General features: G+C 44.7%; 1 protein-coding gene across 4 annotated transcripts in view; it reads right to left on the bottom strand.

Moving 5' to 3' along the window:
• The window catches only part of foxp1b (forkhead box P1b), a 183,084-nt gene that overhangs the window by 88,704 nt on the left and 69,990 nt on the right, over positions 1-24,390 (bottom strand). For all 4 annotated transcript variants that reach the window (XM_061218901.1, XM_061218902.1, XM_061218899.1 and 1 more), the window contains exons 4-5: positions 24,249-24,314; positions 3,777-3,945 (exon numbers count right to left, since the gene is read on the bottom strand). In XM_061218901.1, coding sequence (XP_061074885.1) covers positions 3,777-3,932 — 156 coding nt within the window. In that variant the 5' untranslated portion in view covers positions 3,933-3,945; positions 24,249-24,314. The remainder of the gene's footprint in view (positions 1-3,776; positions 3,946-24,248; positions 24,315-24,390) is intronic.

Raw genomic sequence — 24,390 nt, 5'->3', positions numbered from 1 at the left:
GAGTCTGGCCCGAGACAAATTCTCTCCCAATGCCTAGAAAGTCGTAAACTTCTACAGAATGAGCACATCACGGCTCCTCCTGCATTAATACGGGTTACATGCGCCGGTCTTCAGTCCCAAATATCATTAAAGAACCTGCAACATGAACAGGTGTTGGGTGTTTTTACATTTACAATTAGCCGTTTGGCATATGCTCATATCCATGCTTTCTTTAAAAATATAAGTCAATCCGAACAAGTAGTTTTAGTAGTTCTATTGAGACTTAAAGGACCGGTTTCCAAGAAACAAATTAAGCCTAGTCCTGGTGCATGAGAAACCTGCCCAAAGTCTTATTTCCATGACTTTTTTTTGCAAAATAAGACAAAATATTGCTAATGAGGTGAGATATTTTAAGATTTGCCAATGAGGTAAGAACATTTCACTAAAGCAAACAGCAACTTAAAATATGCTAATATTTCCTACTTTAAAAAGATGTTAAGACAGACATTTCTTGCAGTGGTATATGTGCATCCAGCGCAATTCTCAAAGCGCAGAAACCTGCTCAATACACTGCTACAGGAACCAGCGCCAGAGCAATACTTAGCAAATGTATTAGAACCCAGTATTTGATTTACTAATAGAGATGTTTAAATTGAGCTTATGGTCTACTTCCCCCAAATCTTACCACTCTGGAAGATGAATTCCCCTGTCAGAATCAAGATGATCAAACAGATTACAATTATTTTATCCCCATCTTTATTAATGGGTGCTGTCTCTCACTGTTACTTTCTCTAATAAGAACAGATGATGTGCCACCAGTAGGTTTGTTGTTTTTACAGACTCTGGGGACTTTCATATATTTGTGATTTAAGTCGGATCAAATACTAAGTAATGTGTGGACTAGGAGCGGGGTGATAATTTAGCCATTTTTCATTATATGAATTTGAAATCTTTTGTGGATGTTTCACTCTCGGAGACACAAAGGACACCAAACAGCAGCAGCATCCTGCAGGAACACGCAAGTTAATGAGCTGAGTGAAGACTCCCAGGGAGCCCTGCCCGTTATATTAAGATCAGTCTGTGCAACTGGATGCGGTGTCACACAGCTGATTTACCCCCTGTACACACACACACACACACACACACACACACACACACACATACATTCACACATACACACATACGAGCATGCACTAACACACACACGCACTCACGCACGTGCATGCACGCACACACATGCACACGCACACACACGCACGCACATGCACACACACACGCACACGCACAAGCACAAGCACACATACGCACACACATTCCTGCTCCCCTAATACAGTCACTCATATTGTGGGTCTGAGTGTTGCACTGGGGATTGTCAGTGCTCCATAATGGGTGATGGTCTTTCATTGTGAGACTGTATTAACGCTGTTTCACTAAATAAGGAGCAAAGTAAAAGTTATCAAATTAATGAGCAAAAACCTTAAACCCCATGGGACAATTAACATGGTTTATGATGCATGATAGAAAATCCAGAGTTAGCCTCAAGGAAATTATTCACTTAAGAATATAAGAACAAAAGCATTTCAAGGAAACGCGCCTCTTCAGCTAAGCTCTCTAGCAAGGAATATGGCAAGAATATATAACAGAAACATATTTTTACTATCCTGACCAAGCAGCACTGCCCTATTTACGTGTAAATAAACACACACACACACACACACACACACACACACACACACACTTTGATCCTCTTTTTCCTTCGATCAAGGTTATGCCCAACAAATTAATTTTATGCAAATTTTAAATAATAATAAAACAAGTCTGAAATTGCCAAGGGAAACCAACATTCATAAACAGGGGATTCATTACAAAAGCCCTTTTTCAATCATTTGTCATTAACACTCTCTCAGGACAAAGAAAACACACATTCTTTGATTGAGGAGTGACTGAATATACAAGAGACACTGACATCTCGGAAGGACGATTTCTTTTTCATTCCTTTTTTTCCCCCCCCTCACCCTTTTCTTTTTCTTTCTTTCTTTCTATTTTTTTTTTTTAAACAGGCGGCTCCATTCCAGGCGGGGAGAAATCCCGCGGTGTCGAGTGTGCATCTGCGGCACGTCTGTCGGAGGGAGCGCTCTCCTCTGCCTCACATTCATCAAAGCGCTAACCCCTGTTGTCTTTGCACAGCGAATCAGAATGTGCCCCTGGCAAAGAATGAAGGAAAAGTCAACAGGAATTAAGTTTCAGTGCAACTGTTTACTCAACTGTGGCCCGCAGTTATTGAAATTTTATCCACGGTTTTGTGTGACTACCGCAGTAATGAATTCAGTATGGCTGCCTGTTTCTCCCCGCCGACGACGCGCTCCTTTTTGGCCGAGGACCCGACGGACGAGGGCCGCTGGCGTGGGGTGGGTTTCTCTGGGCGGGCGGGCGGGCGTGGCCGTGCCCCTTCTCCGGACCCGTCGGGCGGGGCTACCTGCCGGGGGAGGGGGGGGGCGCAGAGGAGCGGAGCCGAGGCTCAAACCCCAGTGCCCGCCGACAGCTGGAGAAGCACACCGTGTTTGTTTTAATGCTACTGTTACTGTTTGTTGGCGGAAATTCCAAACGCTTCAGCTTTTTTTTCTTCTTCTTGTTTTTTGTAAGCTGGGAGGTTCAGCCGATCACGTTACCGGTGGAAATATGATTTTTCCAGTGCAAGGTTGTGTTTCTTTTCTTTTTCTTTTTTTGAATACATATACCCTGTACACAAGCACGCATAATGAAATGTAAACATCCTTTCGAATGTCGTTATACGGCAATTAGAGACCAAACAAAAAAAAACCGTTTAAAAACACTGAGTGTGGAATCGGAACAAAGCGAGCGCATACCAGAAGTATTTGTTACATTTCGTTTTATCTGTTAGTCTGATTCTCGAAGGGAAAACAATGACAACGTTGGGCTCTACAGTCAGAACAGTACTCCCGTGAGCTATTCGAATGAGTATAAGCACCATTTCATGGGACCTTCACTGAACTGACATTAACAGTGCAGCAGTTCTGGCAAAACGTGTCGCTTGAATTTCATCAATTTCACCAAAATTTGGGGCCATTGGAGAGGATTGGTGCCCGGTGCCTGCAGGAACGCAGAGACTGCAGATGGTAAATAAGCGTGTGTGAAATAGTGACCGAAACACTCCTGGCAACAAGCGCCGTCATACGGGAGGGGCTGAGATATCACGACGCCGTGATCTTTTCGGGACCGTGTCTTCAAACACGCTGTCATTCGGTACGCATTGCACTGACACCCACAGAAAGAGGCTGTCTGTGGTTCCTCCAGCCTCCGACGGCGGAAATGTTTTGGGCTTCACTAATAACAAGGTTGCCGTAATTCGCCGCGCTTCATTGCCCGGACACGGGAGGCAGCGGGCATTAGCCGGAGTGCTAGGCGTGTTTCGGGGGAGAGGCGCGGGGGCGTCTCATTGGACGACACGCCACCCCGACTGTCTGAGAATCGCGCATCACCTAGACATTTGAAATGCGCTGGAGCAACTCGGATGAATATTTAACAATCACGCCATGCATGCTACAGTAAACACACCCGCAACCAAATACGTAATCACGGGACAGCCTCTTACCCGCTCTTTAATCATTAAATCCCCCTCAGCGTCCATAAATAGCGCTAATGTGTTTATGACCGCCAAACCCTGGGCACAATTAAATATTTACTGGGGCATTCGGCGGGGGCCTGTAAGACGGCGGACAGGGCCGTGTGACACCGAGCGGTGCCTTTAGAGGAGGAAGAGGAGGACGGGGGGTTACCTGGTGTTGCTGGAAATGGGCGAGGTCAGCCGCCGTGATGTCCACAGAAGGGGTCTCGCTCTTGGGCCTGGGGTCCCTCGCGCTGACCTCCGCACTCGCTCCGTTCTGACAGACGGAGCCGTTACTCGTGGCCTCCGCCCCCGACTCTTGCATCATGACTCGAGAACGCCTGAAACGAGAGGCGGAGACGAGTTGATGCGACCGCTTTAAACCCAGCGAGTCCGGCCCGGTAAACACGTGTCATTTCCTTCCACGTAATTTGCCTGAGATTGCGGGTTTTCCTAACCGTTCGCACCCACTTTGAGTTTGTTTGTTCCGCCGATTTTCGGTGAAGCACAAACACGCCCATGGTATCGTTTTCCACCTCGTAACCTGTTTTCGGTTTTTATTTTTATTCCATCGCCAGATATCGTGCAGGTAGGAGCAGCTCAGCAGGTGGGGTGTTCTGCAGGGCCCAAACTGCGACTGAGGAGACCGGGCCTCGGTCGGGCCAGGCCGAAGAGCGCTGGGAAGAACAGAACCCTTTCCAGCACAAACAACACACGGCGGACTGAGACGGATATATTTACCAGTGCGATCCCAGCAGAACCGCGGAGGAATGGGATTATAATGAAGAACAGGGCCAATGAGTGGGACGTGTGCATCTACATCAGAAACGTTTGTTTCAAAGCTAGCACAAAACCTTTCTCTCTAGAAGCATGGACTCCCTATCAAACTCACTAATCTAGCCTCAATGATTAACCTAAAACCCGTACAGAAACCACACTGAGGTACTCAGCACAGCAATTGCTGTTATAAAAGGCACGTGTTTGTGCTACTATAGTGGAAAATGGAAACCGAAAAGTCTAAATATATAGCGTCTCACATTTCCCCTAAATCTTTTATTGTTCTGCTTATTTGTGAATGTGTGTGAGTGCATGTGTGCCTTTGCGTGCACATTTAAATGCACTTGTGTGTGTGCATGTGTGATTGTATGTGTGTGTGTGTGTGTGTGTGTGTGTGTGGTGTGTGTGCGTGTGAGTGTGTAAGCATGTATCTGTGTGTGTGTATGTGTGTGTGTGTGTGTGCGTGTGAGTGTGTAAGCATGTATCTGTGTGTGTGTATGTGTGTGTGTGTGTGTATGTGTGTGTGTGTGTGTGTGCGTGTGAGTGTGTAAGCATGTATCTGTGTGTGTGTATGTGTGGGTGTGTGTGAGTATGCGTGTGTATGTGTGTGTATGTGAGTGTGTGTGTGTGTGCGCGTGCGTGCGTGCATGTGTCTGTGCGTGTGTGTGTGTGTGTAAGACCGCCCCTCCAGAATTCCTCCAGGGATGTATGAGTGACAGGGAGAGCAGTCTGAGGCTCTGCTCCTGGAGTCAGAGTGGAGATTTACATCTATTGTGTTCATCAGGAGTCTCGCTGGTGTGACGCCTCGTCTCTGTTCCAGGCCAGTTAATGAAGCTGACCAAGTCAGGCAGAAGTAAATTAACTTGGCTGATTAATTATTTATATGAAGCAGAATAAATGCCCTTAAAACACTGGACCTAATCATGAAGGGAGGTGAAAATTAAACTAAATGCAGATTTATAACATTGCATTTCATGGACTTAGGAGGTATGGTAATAGGAGGGCAGATAAGTCTTAATGTGGTCTGGGCACAGCCAGCCTCCTTTCCACTGTCAGCTCAGGACAACAAAAGGCCAAAGACACAGCCTCTTCCGCATTACAGAGGAGACGCCATGTTGCCCTGTTCACTTCCAAACCGTCTCAAAAACAAATACAATGATTACTAATTATGAGTTCTCATTATTTCCACTGCTGTAATGAGAACTGGAACTGTATAATCGTTATCACTACTGCTTCGCCATTCAGCATGTGTTGCAAATAATTATAACATAATTTTATACTGATAATTTGAACAAATATAGTATTGTTAATATAAATGGTAATAATAACAACAAGAATAATAAGGCTATGTCTAATCCTTGTTCAAAACGGCTTGCTTCGCATACTACTCGTACTACATTCAATGAGAATCAGGCTGAAATTTTGTACGTAGTACACTAGTATGCGGTTTAGAGCGCAGCCCGTGACTCAGCTAGCGCCCTGGCGTACAGCGGGTCTCATGCACTTCCTGTACGGAGGGGAGACGCAAGCAGCAGCCCGGGCTCTGGAGTGGCCTCAGCCTTCCAGACAGATGTTGACCTGACTCACCCCTCCAGTCTGGCAGAGCTGCTCTTCATAATGGGATTTTCCAAACAAGGAGTGAGCAAAGAGGAACACTGTGGGATGGGCGTCAGCCAGCCAAAAATACCACTACAATGGCCCCTGTCTCTCTCCCCTTCAGAGATGCCAATTAGAAACATACACTTTCAGAGAAAAGAAGGGAAGAAATCTAATAAATCACGCATTGACATTTTCACCCTGCTTTTTCGCCCATATTTTTCTGATCAAAATCCTAAAACACATCCACACACAGACACACACACAGGCACACAGACACACACACGCACAATACTCAGGCAATGAGCTTGTTTTTCCCCCCAATGCTACATAAAATGAGAAAGTAATGGCTATTATGCATGCACTGTCATTCTATGCTAAATTTTCATAATTATAACGGAAAGGCGTAAATTTTCTAATGCATGGCATCTCCAAAAGTAATCAAGAGAATGAGCCGGAGGGCTATTTTAATGTATGCAGAACTAGTGACCCACGATAAAGGAGAGGAAGGCTACAATGAATGCAAAGTAATGCGCACGTGCTAAAAAATGGCACTGATGAGGGACGGCTAAAATTAACACCCAATTAATTTTCGAATTGACAAACAAATGAAACCCATAAATCTACTTTCTCATTAATTTTTACCACGGAATAATTCAAAACCGCAATATCGCAACCAAAAAAAGTACATTATCCATCATGAAATGAATCAAGCAGATAGCCCTAAAAAGAACCTTATTAAAGACATCTTTGACAATGGCGATATTAATACGGGTTAGGAGGAGAAAAGACGAGTCATGTCGCATTGCCCGACAACTCCCACGGCCCCAGGAACCCCAGAAACCCAGATAGCTCTCTCTGCTCAGAGCTCATGAGAAACAGACATTGCTTGTTTAGAGAGCCCATGTCTAGAACACGTCAATGCGATAAAACAAACAAAAATATGTGGAAATAATGGTCATTCCTGAAGGCACCAGCAGGCCTACAGGCCTCGCTCCACTTGTTGTTGATTATCAGATGTCTGCTATTCCGAGGGGATTGTCTTGGTTGCAAAACACAACAAGTGCGAGATAAAGAAGGGTCAGAGTTTCTGTTTGTTTTTTTGTTGTGTTTTCTTAAGGAATATGGGGAGTACAGTACAAACACGGTCACATGAATCTGCCACCTGACTGGAAACGGCCAGGGGAAAGCAAGGCAGGGCCCTTCCACCAGACCGATCTCTCACACGGCCCGCCCATGCGAACCTGACGTCCGTACCCTTTCCACGTCTCCTGGAAGCTGCAATCCCAAGTAGGGAAGCGGTAGGGGCCAGGCCTGGGCGAGGTCTAGCGGCAGAGAGGCGATGACTTGTCTGGTTTCAGTGTTTAAAGTTTACAAGAACAAGCCTTCAGCAGACACCTGCTCCAACTCGCACAGTTCTCACATCGCCGTGTTTACACAAACTGACAACAAAAGCACAACATTCTTCCGGACGAGATAAAGAAACACATAGGACAACAGGGTGGCAGGGGAGCTTTCAAAAGCCCTTGTTTAGGTTAAGCTCGGCTTGCAGACTAGACAATGCAACAGGCTGTACGAAGGTGTGACAAAACTTGAGCAGTGAATTTTTTGGTCTCAAGGTCTGTAGGGTGTGTGTGACAAAATGTTTTGGCTTCCTGGTCTGAGGACGGCTCTACAGACGAAAATAACTTTTCCCAGTTTAGTCAACTCGTGCCTTCCTCAGATTAGATTCTGCTTACAAACAGCACAAAATGTCTTTCAAGATGTGTAATCAGCCTTCTTATATTCGTAGGGCATTTCCCCCCGCAAAGGACGCTAGCACACACTTTCCGACGAACAAATCCGGACAATAGGTCAACGAAATTCTCGAGGCGTGCCACGGGCCGCGGCTCAAAGACTGGGATAAATGTACCTGCTCCCTGGGCCTGCTTTTTAAATCCGCCAGCGCGTTACTTTTCAAAGGCCGAGGAGCGATCAAGAGTTCACGCTGCATTCGAGCGTCGTGAATTCCTCTCCCGTCTCAGAAGAGAAAAAGGACGCGGGAGATGACATTCTGCCGAAGGAGACTTCTCAGTGAGACCAAACAATCCTCTAATCTCGCAAACCACTTCACCAAAAGTCGGAGATAAGCAAAGCAAATCCCAGAATACTGCAGCGACATTCCAGGGACAAGTTCTCTTTTCTTCTTTATCTGGCACCCTTCTCTGGGAGACACAGGGGCTTTTAAGTTTCCTCCAGACCTTGCGGGGATAAACGGCCACTCACACTCGCAAACAAAGCAGATATTTGTTTAATAACTGATTGCTGCCATGGATACAGTAAACAGGGTGGGGGGGCCCTGGGGGTTTGTGTTTATGAACAAACACATCTTCTTGCAAGAGCAATTTAACATTAACCAGGTGGAATGATCAACAGATTGGGTAGGTGACGCTGGGGGCAGCGGTAATGTAAACACGGCGGGGAGGAGAGAGGGGCCAGGCTTAGGGAATCAAGGTCGATGCAAATGCAGCGCGGCTAGAGTAAACAGCAGGGGAAAACTCAAGACAAACAAACAGTCATTCTCTTGACATTTGAAGAAGCATTAGGGTTGTGTGTTACAGCTGCCGGCGGACGCTGCGCATGTGAACGAGATCAGGCGAGGGGCGGGCCGGGGAGGCCTCCTCGGCTCCCATTGGCCAGACCCGCGTCACACGCAGGCCCGGAGTGCGGCCGGTCACCGCCCAGACAAGGGTGTCTCTGCAGCGCCCCGCACTGAGGAACTTGTAAACCGTGTTAAACATTTACTTCTTCTGATTATTCAGTAACGACGCCGGGGAATCAACAAAACACGACCAAGAGGGTCCCCCAGCCTTTTCTTTCCGGCTTTTCACTAGGGCTGTTATCAAGAGCACAGGCTGTGGTTAAGGCTTCTCAGAAGGGCGATTGTTCAAGAAAAATATTATTGTAGAAAATTTGTATTACCATATACACCATGTGGGAAATGAGCACATTTATAGATCTAAGAACTAAGTGCTGATAGTCAATTTTTTTTACATGTAAACATTTATGCAGAAGAAAACACATTTTCTGAGCAAAAAAAATGATCATGATGGTGCTCTCTCATTTTCATATGATAATAAAATCGATATCCAATAATAATAATAATAATAATTTGTTATTTAGCTGATGCTTTTATCCAAAGCGACTTACCATTGATTAGACTAATCAGGGGACAATCCCCCCCTGGAACAATGTGGGGTTAAGGGCCTTGCTCAAGGGCGAAACAGCTGGGCGGATCTTATTGTGGCTACCCTGGGAGCTTGAACCACCAACCTTCCAGGTCCCAGTCATTAACCTTATCCACTAGGCTACACAGGCCGTCTGGTCTGGACTGCCATTCACTGACACTGACATTCAGTCAGGTTTAGAGGACAGAACGGATGACTGGAGGAATGAAACGGACACCCGGACATAAACTGAAGACACGGCGGGGACGATGCCAACGGACAGAAGCACGACGCGAGGCTAACCGAACACAGAGAAAAATGTCACCATCGCCCCTGACTCCTGTGCCCTTTCATTCTGCTTGAGGATAAATGAAAAGTGCCAGGGAGTAACACAAAAAAAGCAGTAACTAAAACCGCCGCGTAATGACAAACAACGGGAAAATAAGATAAACCGCTGTGACTTAGCCGATAGCGCTGGGCCGCTTTGCAAATGGCCGCCGCCAAACTGCTGTATTAAATCTGGTCTGCGGAGTGGCTCTTCCCTCTTAATTCTGTTTCCTGACTGATCCCCGTACCCCTCCTGATCATGCTTTCACACTCATTTCATTTAGCCCCTCCAAATCCATTTAGTCCCATATTGAGAGAGGGGGGTAAAAAGAATGATCTAAGAGACCAAACACATATTTATGACACATACAGAGGAATGTAATAGGATCTTCAAGCGTGAAATCTAGATTCAAAATGTATTACTACACCAACCACAGGAAGAAAATGCCCCAGCACTCGGTAATACCTCGGAAGCCGTTTCATATAAATATTAACCCATTGCCATGCTACAAGCTCAAACAAATGAACGACATGGATGCTAGCGAAAAAGGCCCGCTTTCCTGTGGTGAAGCCAAATAGATATATAAAGTTTATTAAAAACTCAAAGGCTGAAAGCACAGTTTACCTCCAAAAACCACTTACATTTAATGCACTCGACACACCGCCCTGCTGTACACACTCACACACACACACACACATACACCAAAAGAACACAGAACAAAGGCGACTTTGGTGAGTAAATGCAACTAATGACTTTAAGGTCAGCCGTACATGAACAGAACGGTATTTCTTATTACCGATAAACTGTCAGTTTACCGCACATTCTGGAGCAGGTCCCTTCCGCTTCACTTTGATAATCTCTCTCACATGCGGCTTACGCAGATTAACGCCGCCATGAGAACATCATCGGCGGACCTGCCTCTTTTTAAACAGCATCAAAGTTGTGGGAAATACAACTCACCCCGAAGCTCATCTTACCAATTAGACCTGTCAAAAAAGAAGTATAATGGGGAGGGGGGAGGGAGGGGAAGATATAAAGAAATAAAGGAAAAAAACACACTCTAATCTCCCTTCTTTCCTATGGGATCCCCAGCCGGTCTTATTGTTTTAACATTATTTAAAGTGTGTCATATACTTTTAATCATTTTTACTAGAATTCATGCTAGGGCTTTGCCCCTGGGACTGGGTATGTGTACTTTTAGGAGAGGAAATATGTTGAACATATTTACCAGCGAAAAGAAGGTCTGACTCCTCAGACTTGTCTAATTAATATTCCCCGCTTAAACCACGTGAGGACCTGGCAGTATTATTAGAAATACCGTCTTGGGGGGTAAACCCGCCCGGTTGCACACTGCTGGTGTAAATTGCCGTGTCGTTCTCCGACGGTATCTCTCCCTGGCACCGCTCTACGAGAAATTTAATGCGTTTCGCTGGCGCCGCTCTTAACGAATCGGGACTAGCCGCACGCGGGGGAAAAAAGCAGAGATGACATACCGCTGGAAGCACTTTAGACGTATTCATGTCAATAAAAGAGGAATCCGCGCTTCTCACTACAGCCAAGCCAAGAACACTTAATCACACAGAAGCCATGTTGTGATGAGGAGACAGAATGTGCTGTTATATACCCACTGCCATCGCCCTAAACACAAACACTATAACAGTGAGGGTTGGACAGCTTTCACAGAGCTGTCTGCCCAGGCTGAGGTCGCCTTTCATTCCACACTGTTATTTATTTCTTCCGAAGTTAGTCAAATTATCGCTAACTAATCTAATCTCGCCGCACATAAATGATTCCTCCGATTAAATCATTTGCATGCATCACCGTATAACGATACGGAAGCAACGCGGAGGCCGTTTATTTTGACGTTTGTTTTGCACTAAGCAGTTAGGCCCTGTTAGTACTGAACAAATTCTCATCATCACACTCAGCATCTGAGATAAACAGAACAGCAGTTGACCAGCCAGACAATAATGGTGGTCAAAATCAATTAATTTCATATTATTTTCAATAAAAATATAAATATAATATACAATAAAATTTCCTGCTCCTCTCTATGTATAGTATATAGAAGTATTTTCCAGGGCAGCGTCTATGTAAAGAGGGCTCTAAAATGGGCATTCCTGGAAAAACACAAGCTCCTCTCAGCATGCCCAGGTGAAATGGACACGTATCTTTTGTGGTTCCAAATAACCCCCGCATCCCCTTACAGAGGAGAAGGAAAATAAACCCAATGGGCAAAAACAGAATGAAAACCATGGGGGAATTAATATATAGATTAATAAGAAATGTATATAGCGGCAGCTAAAAGAGAGCTGTTACCATTCCAGTGTCTAGGCTCCATCACAACACACGGGGAAAACCACACGCCCATGCAGTGGCATGTCCTGAATGATCATACTCAATAATTATCTTAATGGGTTCAGAACGCCTCGTTAATCCACTGAAATAAAGACTAGCCAATGCAATATGCAAATATACACTGATTGGAACCAGCTAGCATTTATGAATAAATGCATTGATAAATACGTGTGATCTCTATCTCCACTCACACGCACATGCACACACACACACACACACACATACACATACACACACACACGCACACGCACACACATTTGTGTGTTTGTCTGTGTATGTATACTCTGGACAAAGGACAAATGTTAAGGAACCTTATATCCCTATTCCCCCCTACCCCTCCAAAACACACACACACACACACGCGCACACGCACACGCACACGCACACACATTTGTGTGTTTGTCTGTGTATGTATACTCTGGACAAAGGACAAATGTTAAGGAACCTTATATCCCTATTCCCCCCTACCCCTCCAAAACACACACACACACACACACACACACACATACATACATACACACACATAAACACACACACACACACACACACACTGTCCTTATACAGTACACTTTGTGTAGCATCCTGCGTTTAAGAAGCAGGTTATCACGGCAGAAAGGAGAGGACACGGTGGGTTAAAACACAGGAAGTGCGCTCCTTCCATTAAGCAGTTAAATTGAAGGTAAAGGGCACAGGGCTAAATAGCGAAAGACCTTGTATGAATCTCAGCGCTTTAATGGAATCAGGTTTTAACAACTCTTTTTCGTTAAATACAGCCTGTGTCAGGAGGATGCGTCCCACTCATAAACCAGAGCAATGACAATGTACAGTGGCACTAATACAAGGACATAGTTCATCATGACATTTTCTGCAATTCCCAACTGATTAGGGTCATTATGTTGGAGGTCTGATTTATGTTGTCATTTCCCTTCACTGATCCTGCATCAATGAATCTTAATGAATTGGTAAATAAGGGTGAAGATTACACTCTATGACACCGAAACATTCCTCACCCTCAACCGCCGAGATTTATGCAGCCAATTAGAGGCTAACAGAGAAAATTGGCTGGCAGAAAAATAATATTCTTTATGGTACAAAATGGAAAAGCATTCTCGCTGAAGGGCAATTGTATTGTCAGCGCTAAGTCCATAAAATATTTCCCTTCTTTTAAAACACAAAGGGATCCGAGCGGCGTTTGAGCTGAACGCGCTTTTTAAAAAAAGACAAAAGAGAAAGTTCATAAAGGAGAAGGTTGTGCACTGCGGTCTCTATAAAACCTGGCCGAGTCGGAGTGCCGTGTGTACAGAATAACCTCTAAACTGTACAGACCAGCCGCTCTGTGTCTCGGGTGTTTACCGGTTCACACAAAATAGCTGCCAACGACGGAAACAAGCCATTCTTGTTCTTGTTATGATTTTGTTTTAAATGCATGCGTTATGCAAATGTATGTAAAATATAAACACCCAATCCATGTACTGTATGTATTTTCTTTCTTTTTTCGTTTTCTTTCCATGATTCCGTACGCAGCCTATCAAAAACAAAATGAATAAAAACTGTTGTAATCTTCTAAAGAAGATACCCAACCCTGGAATTATACAAAAGTACACACACACACACACACACACACACACACACACACACACACACACACACACACACGCGCGCACAAACACATCTGCACACACACATCCACACAAACACTAAAAACTAAACTTTCAAGCTGCCCCATTAAGTCCGATCACTCCTTCCCAGACGAGACCAGAGCGTCGCTCCGGCTTTGAAAACGTGCCGGAGACCGCGGGATTCTCGTAATTAAAAGCTCTCTAATGACTTCCCCGCCTTACCTCCCATTGTTTGTTTGCAGCAAAGCACAAACGATGCCGACCGTCTTTATCGCACCGGTCTAACTCTCTCTGCGTACGAAACAGAAAAAAATAAAACATAAATACATTATGAATGCCTCGCCTGAAAGAGTGAAAAACACCTCTCCTTATTAATCCCAACTTCTTAAGGAAACACTTAGTCCAATAATGAGGGCCTTTACGCTTTACATATTGTGACTAGATTTAGTGTGGGGAGGCAGCTCTCCACATCAAACACGCGGGCCTGCCATTAGGAGCTGGGGCTGAGAGATGGTGTGTGAAAAGAAGTGGAAAATTAAAGCCCCGGCAGTCCAGGAAAAGGGCTTAATTTACTGGCATGTACAGTATGCAAATGAGATTACTCTCAGCTTAACTGCATCATTTATGTCCATAATAACAGCATCATCATTACGGGGCTCAAATTAAATTACACCGTAATTAGCATATCAAAGTGATTGGTTAAAGTTTAAAACAAATACCCAATTTTGTTAATGAACAGCTGTAATCGCCGTGTACACTCCAATGAAAACATCCAAAACAAATATGTGTTTTGGAATAAAAAAAAAAGAAATGTGTATAAAAAAAAAAAAAATGAAAAAAAAAAATGAGAGGAAGATCCGTTTCCCGGGGCGACGGAGCTGCCTGTCGGGGGTTACCTGCGAGGCCTCGGCACTCAGGTTACATTTTACAAACTCTGCGTGATCAAAGATGCAATTTCCCAGACTTGCCACTTTGGGAAGTCGTCAATAAAATACTAATCACTTCACGCACGGCACCGGCAGAGTGACGGCTCAGGGCTTAGGAGTTCTGTTGTGAAAACACGTGCAGTCTTTTCTGCATTAGTTGAGACATGGTGATGTTTAAGTGTTAGTCCCCCACCACACACACACACACAGACACACACACACACACTCTTTTGAAGAGCACGGTACATATTCAAATCCTGCTCGCTTGCTCGCCTGCTCGCTCCCTACAGAACATCGCTCCGCACTTCTGTAAGTCCGACATACAAATCACACGCACCTTATTTATGTGCCCATGTCTGCAGGCAGAAGTCAATCTGCATGTCATATTTCGCCCTATTTGATCCACGGCTTTCTACACTTCCGCGTCCCCCGCGTTATTGATTTAATTCTAAATTTACGACGCGCCGTCGCGACTGGTGCAAAGTGAATCCGCCGGCTTTAACTTTTAAACGCGAGCGTGTTTTTTTCTCTTTGCCGCTTTTTCTTTTATTTTATTTTAATTTTTTAAATATTTTTTTTCCCCCCTCTTCTCCAAACCGGCGGTAATGTACATTATCAGAAACAGACTCTTCAAAAATTTAAAGAAGTGGCTTTTTATTTTATTCATTGAGGAATCCATTAAAGGCCTTATTCGTAAGAAGTATGTAAATGATGTGCCTTTCAAGGTAGCGCTAGGGCAAATCCACTCCATCAGCTAATGACGCTGCTCATTACATGCAGAGAGGACGGGTAATGAAAGCACGCTGTCCGCCATTCGCTCTCCCCGCGTAAATCCCTATGAAATGCTAATATCTCACTTCTAATTAAAGGATACTAAGTCCAAATGCACCTTCACGGACAGTAGCTGGCAACATAAATTTTATTTTCAACACTACACTACACCCAAAGATGGGGCCTCCAGAATGTTCCATAAATTCATATTTAATACCCCCCCCCCCCTGCGTTATTCTCCCTTTCATTTTCTCAGGTTGTCCTGTTTCCTGAGCAGGAATGTGATTATGAATTGTGAAAAGAAAGAAAACATTTTGTTCTACAGCAAAAAAATAAAAATAAAACGGACAACACACAAACAACCAGAATGGTTCCATGTGAGAGGAAAGGAAAAAGGTCAAAACAAAGACTGAAACAAACAAACCCGTGTCACCTTTCCACGTGTATACATTTACAATGTTTTACATCTATAGCTGTAAATATGGTTTGCAAGCATATGCACTGCAATTCTGAGAAAATGACCTTCAAGTCAGCAAACACAAAGTTCATTAGCAGGAGATAGGAAACTATTTTTTTCTTCTGACTTTAAGCCAATAGGACGCTACTTTCAAAACATAATATGCCACCATAAAGCTGTTGTGACATATACAGAATGTACTCTGTACACATGCAAACAAATCTTCCCTACCTACCCGCCCCCCCCCCCACCCCCACCCCCACCCTACCGGCCACAAAACACACACACACACACACAGACACACACACAAAAAAGTATGAAAGGGTTTCAGAGTATTTCTTTTTTCCCCAATCATGTTTATTCAAGTACTACAATTGCTGAAATGCTACCATTTTTCAGGAAGGATACTGGCAACAGCCTATTTAAAACTACTTTTAATTAATTACGACACTCATCCAAATACACACCTATACGCACGCGTTATGCTTTAACTGGTTTCCAGGTCCCAATGTTCAAATCTGCACATATGTAATTCACAGTACTGTGTTGGCATGATAAATACAGCATGCCTATGGATGTGTACTTAGCATGAAAGAGATGCACACAACTCTTCATCTCAGCCCAACTACCCAAGCCCCCTGTGTGACCTTTTCCATTTACTGCGCATTACCACCATGATGAAAAACAAGGCTTTCATGCTACTATACATCTCTCAGTATACCAATCACATTTACTGAATATTAATATGACACATGTACATAAAATATGCATATACTGACAGGTTCCAGGGGCTGGAAAATAACTGTAGATGATGTTCCTCACTTGAGACGATGTGATTGCAGGAGGACACTAATAATCAAAGCCTGCTAACTTGTGTAAATACAGGTGTCCGTGGGTTATGTGCTCTCATATTTGCTTTTTTCAATTAAAAGAAAAAAGAATGATAGGATATCCTGTCCAGACGGGATTTGATATTCTACGCCAAACGTTTCCCAAAACAGGTTTCACCATCCTATTGCATAACGTAATGAGAATGCTGTAGATGAATTTAGAGCGGTTTCACGATTTGATGAGAAAAAAAAATGTTTGGTGAAGAAAGTATTTTCCCCTAGTCTAAACAATACCGAGTCTGTTCCCAGGAGTATGTCTGTTATGTCCTAAGCAGATTATGGCAATTGGCTTTCGACATTCCTCATGTCCTTATGTCCCACCTTTTCTATGGACACAGGTAACGTTGGAAAAATATCAGAACCATGAGGATTTTCTAATTGAGGTGAAGACTTCAGCCAGGAACGAAGTGACTGACTTCAAAGAGGAAAAAAAAAAATCCCTAAGAAAGCATTTTAACGGAGTCTTTGAATGCACTGGGACGACGGAAAATCAAGCACAGACACATGCATCTTGAAGTCCAGATCGCAGAGGACAAACTGTACCGTGTTTGGGAGAAACGTAGCAGGTAACCCCTTGTTTGACTGACCTACACTACCAGCCTAGGGCTAACAGAGACGCAGTTCTCAGCCCAACACTGAAACAAGTAAAAGCAATGCAGGGTTGGCACCAGGCCTTGATGTTAAAGCCGCGCAAAGACAGAGTCTGTCTGTGAAAGGGGCACCATTGGAGACGGCTGGGGCGTGACCCACAGGTGAACCCCCAACACGTCGGTCTCATCGCCCTGATAAATAACTAAACACGGCACACACAGGCTCAACACTGCTCCAGCACGAGGGGAGGGAGGGAGAGGGAGAGATGGGGGGGGATTGAGTGAGAGGGAGGGGGAGAGAGACAGAGTAAGAGGGGGGGCAGGGGAGAGAGAAAGAAAGAGAAAGAGAGAGAGGGAGAAAGAGAGAGAAAGGGGGCAGGGAGAGGGAGAGAGAGGGAGTGACAGAGAGAAAGATTGTGGGCATGGGGAGTGAAGGAGTGAGAGGGAGAGAGACCGAGAGAGAGGGAGAGAAATACTGAAAGAGAGAGTGAGAGTGTGAGAGAGTGAGAGGGAGAAAGAGAGTGAGAGAAAGAGAATGAGAGAGAAAGACAGACATTCTTTTTTGTAAGACAGTGAGACTGAAAAGAGAGGAGGAGAGGGGGAGAGGAAGGTGCAGAGAGAGGGCATGATGACAGGAGGGGAGAGAGGATAAATTTCACAGAGATCTGAGCCAAGTGCCAGGGAAGGTTGGGTATTGTAACACTTTGAAAAGCCGGGCCAGTGCGGAGTTGTGACATTTGTTTCTTATTGTCTAAGTGGTGGTTAAAAGCCCTTCCCCCCGAGAGGCCCCTGGTCTCCGAGCTGCGCTGCTTTAACAGGGAGGTAACCATATTAGGATGTGTATGGTAAAGTAAACAATAACATAGTTGCAATGAAATGGAAATTTTTCAGTTAATGGTGTTTGTCATTCCTGTTTTCAGACCCCTGAGCGAGCTCTGGCTTTCTCCCTAACCTAGGGAGAGTCTGTTTAGGAAAATAACCTCCGAGCCAAGATTTAAACCGGTGCAAAAACACAGTAAATAAATACGTCTGCAAAAAAAGAATCCTGAGCCATTTCTTTTTTTGTTTCGCACATCAAATAAACTTGAGTTTCGAACGTAAGAGCTTTCCACTTCATCGCAAAGTGTTCCGCTTCGCTCGCAACTTTAAACTGTCAGATACCAATGCAGCATATTAAGATTTTGCGTACTTCGTTTGATGACCAAATTAAGGAGGATTGGGCAAATGGGGATACTGATTGGCGATGACGCATTCAGTGTTTTTGTGGATATGATACATAGCGGTTTACTGACTTTTGAAGCCAACCTGAAGAAAAAAAGAAATATAATAAAATAAAGCGGGATATTTTCAGATGCGTCTGGGTCTGAAGGTTCAATTTATCCTTAATTCAAACAACGTGTAGAGCAATTTGAATGCAATGTAACACTCGTTTCTCTGTGCGGTTAGCAGAGCTCCTCTGCCTTCTCCCATCAGAGGGATGACTCTATCCCAGCAAAGTGAAAACGAGGACAGAGGCTCTGATAACTTCTTCAGTGCTGCTATGCAAGCATACAGTACTTCTTATAGAGTACACAAGGGTACAGTCTTACAGTACATCTTGTAGACTACACAAGGATACAGCCTTACAGTCCTTCTTATAGAGTACACAAAGGTACAGTCTAACAGTACTTATTATAGAGTACACAAGGCTATGGCTGTATAGTACTTTTTATAGAATACACAAGGCTATGGCTGTGTAGTACTTCTTATAGAGTACACAAGAATACAGTCGTACAGTACTTCTTATGGAGTGAAGCTGAAGTCATCATCAGCTGAGATGGAAACCATTTCTCATGAAATAGTCAAATTCTGTGCAGTGGTCAGGACACAGCCTGTAAGGACCAGTACAAAATGCTCAGTGTGTGGACATCTCTACGCTATGACAAATATTGTGGAATCTAGGCTCAGAAGAAGAACGCATAAACGGATAGAAAATGCATTTAAATGATATTGTAAAGGCAGCTTTAACCTAGTCCCAGGCAACTGAAACTTTGCTAGCTAAGCTGGCCAGTCAGAATAGGCCATTGCTCTCGCAGGAGACGGAACACAACTCAGTCTCTCACCTAGCACAGGGAACCCGACCAGAAACTCAGCTTCAAGTGTGTGTGTGTGTGGTTGTGTTGTGTTGTGTCGTGTCGTGTCGTGTCTCTTTCGGCGTCTCTGTCTCTGTCTTATACTCTCTGTCCGTCTCTCACTCTCACTTTTCCTCCTTCTCTCTCACTCCCTCTCTCTCTCTATCACTCTGTCCGTCTCTGTCTCTCTCTCTCTTGCGCACACTCTGGCTCAGACTTTGTGGCTCAGTCTGTTTCATAACGCTGTCAGACAATAAATTGCAAGCCTGTTTATTTACAGCATGTCTCGACCATTTCATTAAGTAAGCCACACCAGGTGCTTTATCCTTTAAAGGGATTTCTTCTCTCAAATAAATAACTTGGTGAAGGACGGCCAAAGCAATACCAATTGCGAAGTGAAACCGGAAAACTAAATATAAATATGGACCAAAACGCTTTTCTCAAAAGATATTTCCAGAGAGAGAACAGAAACACTTGACTGGATCTAAAGTAGTCTATGACTGAGCTTAGCTTCCCATGACCTGGCATCTCTTTCCTGCTGATCCTCACCCAGGCAAAACACAGCCAAACACCCGCTACCATGCCATGACAACACCTGCCCTCACACAGCCACACAATAATGCCAGGATGTGGACACGTTAAGGTAGCGTGCGGACTGAAATGCGATGTTTATCTTCAGATCAGCTGACCACTACCGCTGTCCTTAATCAGCCACATCATCCGGCCATCATCATGGCCTGTCAGCTCGCAGTGCCCTAGAGCATTCCACTCGGGGGTGGAGCTAAACAGACACGTCTTGGCACAGCCTTGCACTGGACCAACAGCGTAGGCATCCGAGCCCGTGAGCACATATGGATCCGTTATACGCAATGTCACAATAAAAAAAAAGAGACCGTGCTGAACGTTTGAACTTTTCGAAAAGGTAAAAAAGCTGTTTTTTTTTTTTACAACCCACACTCTAAACAGATTTTTTACCCTCTCTTTGAAATACATCTGAAAAGAGAATTTGGCAGGCCAACAGTATCAAAGGAGTTGCAGCTAAGAGACAGAACTGAATTTCAGACTGGTCAACAGCTTCAAAACTTACTAAGTTTAACGCGGGGTGTCAACGGAAGAACGGGCCGAATCCTTCCAAAGGAGCTTCAAAACGGCATGCTGGTAATAACGCAAACGATCCCTTCACACTTCTGATGTCAAGGCGACTCACATAAAAGCACCATCACTTAGGGAAAACAGAATGCAGTCCCGTTCAGCTTCATATTTTACCCCTCCGACTGCACTCAGCGTGCGTTTACCTGCGCAACCTGTTTAGCGAGGCAATAAAGAGCTTCAGACATGCATGGTAACATGCCAAGCCCACTCCAGTAACTGCTGCTATGCAAAGACAGCAATGTTCTTGTCAGAAGACTGGTCATGTGGGAGTATTTAAAGCACTACAGTATAACATGCCCCTATCCCAGGATCGAGATAAAGAGGAGAGATATAGCGATGTTGTGTTTGTGTATTTTTTTGTTGTTGTTTTTTTAATGCTGCTATAAACGGGGATGCCTTTTTTCTTTTTTCTTTTTTCTCTCTCAAACAGCTAGAGGGGCCTCCGGGCTGTTATGCCTGTCACTATATTTAACTACTGCATCCGAGCTCTGCAAGTACATTACGGTAGTTACAGCTCATGAAAAACACGGTGACAGAACTGCTAGTGGCAGAAACATTTAACTTTCTTGTTAGCAATCTCCCCCATGTGGCACTTTAGCAACAGCGAGTTGTTTATTATGTTCCGAGCTCGGCAAAAGCGATTAAACGAACTCTTAAGAATCAAAGTGTTATAAATGCATGGAAACACAGCCAGCTGTAAATGCCACGGAATTAGAGGCTTACCAGCCCTAATACTAATACATGGCAATTTCCAGCTTGATGCTGATATAAAGAAATTACTTTTTTTTTTTTTTCTGAAGTAAGCAATAAATGCACTCGGAACACTGTCTACAATTACACTTTCTTCTGGTCCCCGTAATGGACATCTATATGTGACCTTTCTTTAGTCCTGATTTACGAATGTATTTATTCTTCCATAATTCCACTAACAACAGATTAACTATGAAAAAACCGTCTCATCAGATCTCGTTTCACAGGAATTCAAATTTGCAGCATGAAATGAAAGTCGAGCAATCTCCTGTTTTGAATTTTTGTGCGTTCTTTTTCAGAATTTAAATGAACTTTGAGTGGCTACAAATGCATGAGAAAGCTATTTAGAAGAAGTGGAAGTTAATAATCAGAGTAAGAATTTTTGGCTTCCGGGTGAGAGCCTTCTGCTGTCAAAATGAACCTTCCCAGATCACCAGACAGAGAACCCAGATATCCAAACGACCGTGCTAAGACAAGTGCTGGTTTCAGAATGAGTTTGTCATTGTGATGATATCTGAACATAGCTGGACATAAGCCATACATTTAAATCACACCATGTTACAGACTGATTTAAGTTTTGTCCATAAACAAACAGAGGAAGAAGCTGAATAGATGCACACGGTATAGAGCACGCACTCATGCAGACATATTGACTCTCATTCCAGAACTATAAAAGCCGCTCTTTCATATTAAAGCAAAGCGCACAGCTAAATGGCTTTAAATACTGAAAGACGCTAATCCCCTTAGCTGCCACAGGGATTTCAGCATTAGAGATGCAATCAAAATCGCATTGGAAAGTTGTGTCAATGATTAGGCTGATTTCAGCTCATTAACATTAATTACACAATAATTTGGAAGATTCCAAACTGATCTTACATCTGGAGGAGCCAGATGTGGAACTCAGGAGAACCTGTTTTAAGGCCATGCTGACGAGGCATTCTACATCAACACAAGCTTTTATTTCCACCGCAAGTGCAACTTTATGTGTCCTAACACAAGTGATTGCTCGAACTAAAGTGGAAAATATAAAGGGCCTTTCGGCATACAGCTGTAATTAAACTAGACAGGATACTGGCTTCTTCCTCAGATAGCGAGAAACATGAAACCTTATTTAAATACTTTAGCCCGCACAAATGAAAGGGTTATGATTTATGATGCTCATTCTGAACTTAACAAAAGAACATTTCCGACTGCCACTGAACCTAATGCCCTTTCAAACAACTCAATTGTCCGCATGTTTATAATGTTTTTTTTTCCACAAACACAAAAAGTGCTTCAGTGTGGCTTTCCTAACTCTCACATGTAAGGATTATGATAAGAGAAGCTCATTGGCATTTTAATGCAGGGTGAAAATTCGTTTTAGACTAGGGACCTGGAGTCAGGGGGGGGAGAGGAAAATAAATCCTGTGTTAAGCTATCGTTCAGAAGGAAGAAGCTCTCACAAGCAGCTGCGTCTGGGGTGGGGGGTTTCCTTCCCACTGTCAGGGGCTGGCTTGATGTTAGAGAGAAGGGGGGCTGTGTTTGAGCTCTGTGTTTTAACTGTGAGATCATGCGCCAGACCCGTAGGCCCATCACTGTCCACCATGCTGCAGGAGACAGAACCCAGACGTGTCGCTGCTCTGAAGCCCGGAGCTACTGACATGTAAACACCCCCGCGCCACCCCGCTGGAATGCCCCTTCCAGGACCGTTAACCGCCCAGGGCCTCTCACCTCCAAGATATGGGAGGGGGGGGGGGGGGGGGGGGAGACGCTTCCTGACCACACTGGCCACCTATCACCACCACACAGTCAGACCAGAGCTTCTGACAATGGCAGAAATGAGGTAAAGGGGTGTAAACCAGCAACGCGAACGTGACCGGGCGGTTGTAGGTTCGATTCCCCGGTCAGATGTTGGATTCCCACACTGCGCCCTTGAGCGGTTTGCTTAACCCGGACAGCGGCGAAACGTGCGGCAGCATAAATGGAGCACATGTACACAGGCCTCCCCGGACAGGGGGCATCTGCCAGGAGCATAAATAATGTAGCGCTACGCAACAGTCACGGGCAAGCGCAACGAGGGGCTAGCGCCCGGAGTTTCTCGCCTGGCTGCATTATCAGTCGGACCTGCGCGAGCACGGCGGATTCAAACCCACTAAACGTGGCTTCTCTTTTTTCCCTCTTCTTCTTAAAGTTCAAATAAGACAGAAATACCAATTCTCAGCAGGCACAGGTTAATTGCTAGCGAGAGCAGTGTTAACAGTCCGTCTGGGGAGCGGGAGAAACCGTATTAACATTCTTCTTACGGAGGTCCCTCCTGTGCCTGCAAACTGCGCTGCGCATCGGGGTCGAACGCTCCTCGGGGAGAGATCCCGCACGTCTCGCGCGCTCGCGGTGTTAATGCCGCACACGCCACAGAGCGCCAGCGTAAGGGATCCCCCAACACGCTTCCCAAACCCGAAGCTCGCCTGCCACGGTTCCTCGGTGAGGAGGCACCGTCGACGGCCGTGAGCGGTGTGAGTTTGCGCGGGTTTCTGGCTCAGCAGGGTAGAAATACGCAAGCCGTGAACCAGAAATGAAAGCAGGCCAGGAGATGACAGGGCAGGGAGAGAGTCACGCACAGGGACAGCGGGTGTAATACTCGGGGGCTGCGACAGGGGGCGCTCTGTGAGGGCACAGCTGGTCCCGATGAGTACAGAGAGCTCCACCAGCTCTATCGCAGTGGAATAAGTGCGTGTCATGTTTATTTGAGTTTTTCTTCACCACTGGCAGTATTCAGCGTCTTAATGTGCAGTTTTATTTTGTGTGTCCTGTCATTTTGAGGATTTCAATGCATTTGACTGTTAAGAGCACAGAATCATTTGTATTAATTGGCTAAAAAGATTTTTCAGCCTAAATATCAACATGAAGACAAGAACACCCCACAGGAAACGAGACCGTAAACAGTATAGTTCCTCTAATGCTTGTTTGGTAGTTAGTCTTTATGACGGAAAGGGGAGGGGGGGGGGGGGGAACGTCAATAAGAACAATATGTACAAACAAGGTTGCGGCCCCACATCAAGTTATTCATTAAGCTGGTTTAATACACCTTCCACCCCATGCCAAGATAGGAATCTAATATATAATCTTGTGTTTACCTTCTTCAAGGACTTGCTTGTTTAAAGCAATCTTCAGTTCCAGCTTTCAGAGTTCAGCCTTTTGCCCTGCAGACAGAAGAAATAACAGGTTGTAATTGAATAATTAGGGTCGCTAACTGCTAGAAGTTCCTATTAGCGGTCG

Source organism: Conger conger, chromosome 14 (assembly GCF_963514075.1).
Source record: "Conger conger chromosome 14, fConCon1.1, whole genome shotgun sequence".
Lineage (NCBI taxonomy): Eukaryota > Metazoa > Chordata > Actinopteri > Anguilliformes > Congridae > Conger > Conger conger.
The sequence above is the reverse complement of the archived record's forward strand: the minus strand, read 5'-3'. Positions and strand labels throughout refer to the sequence as shown.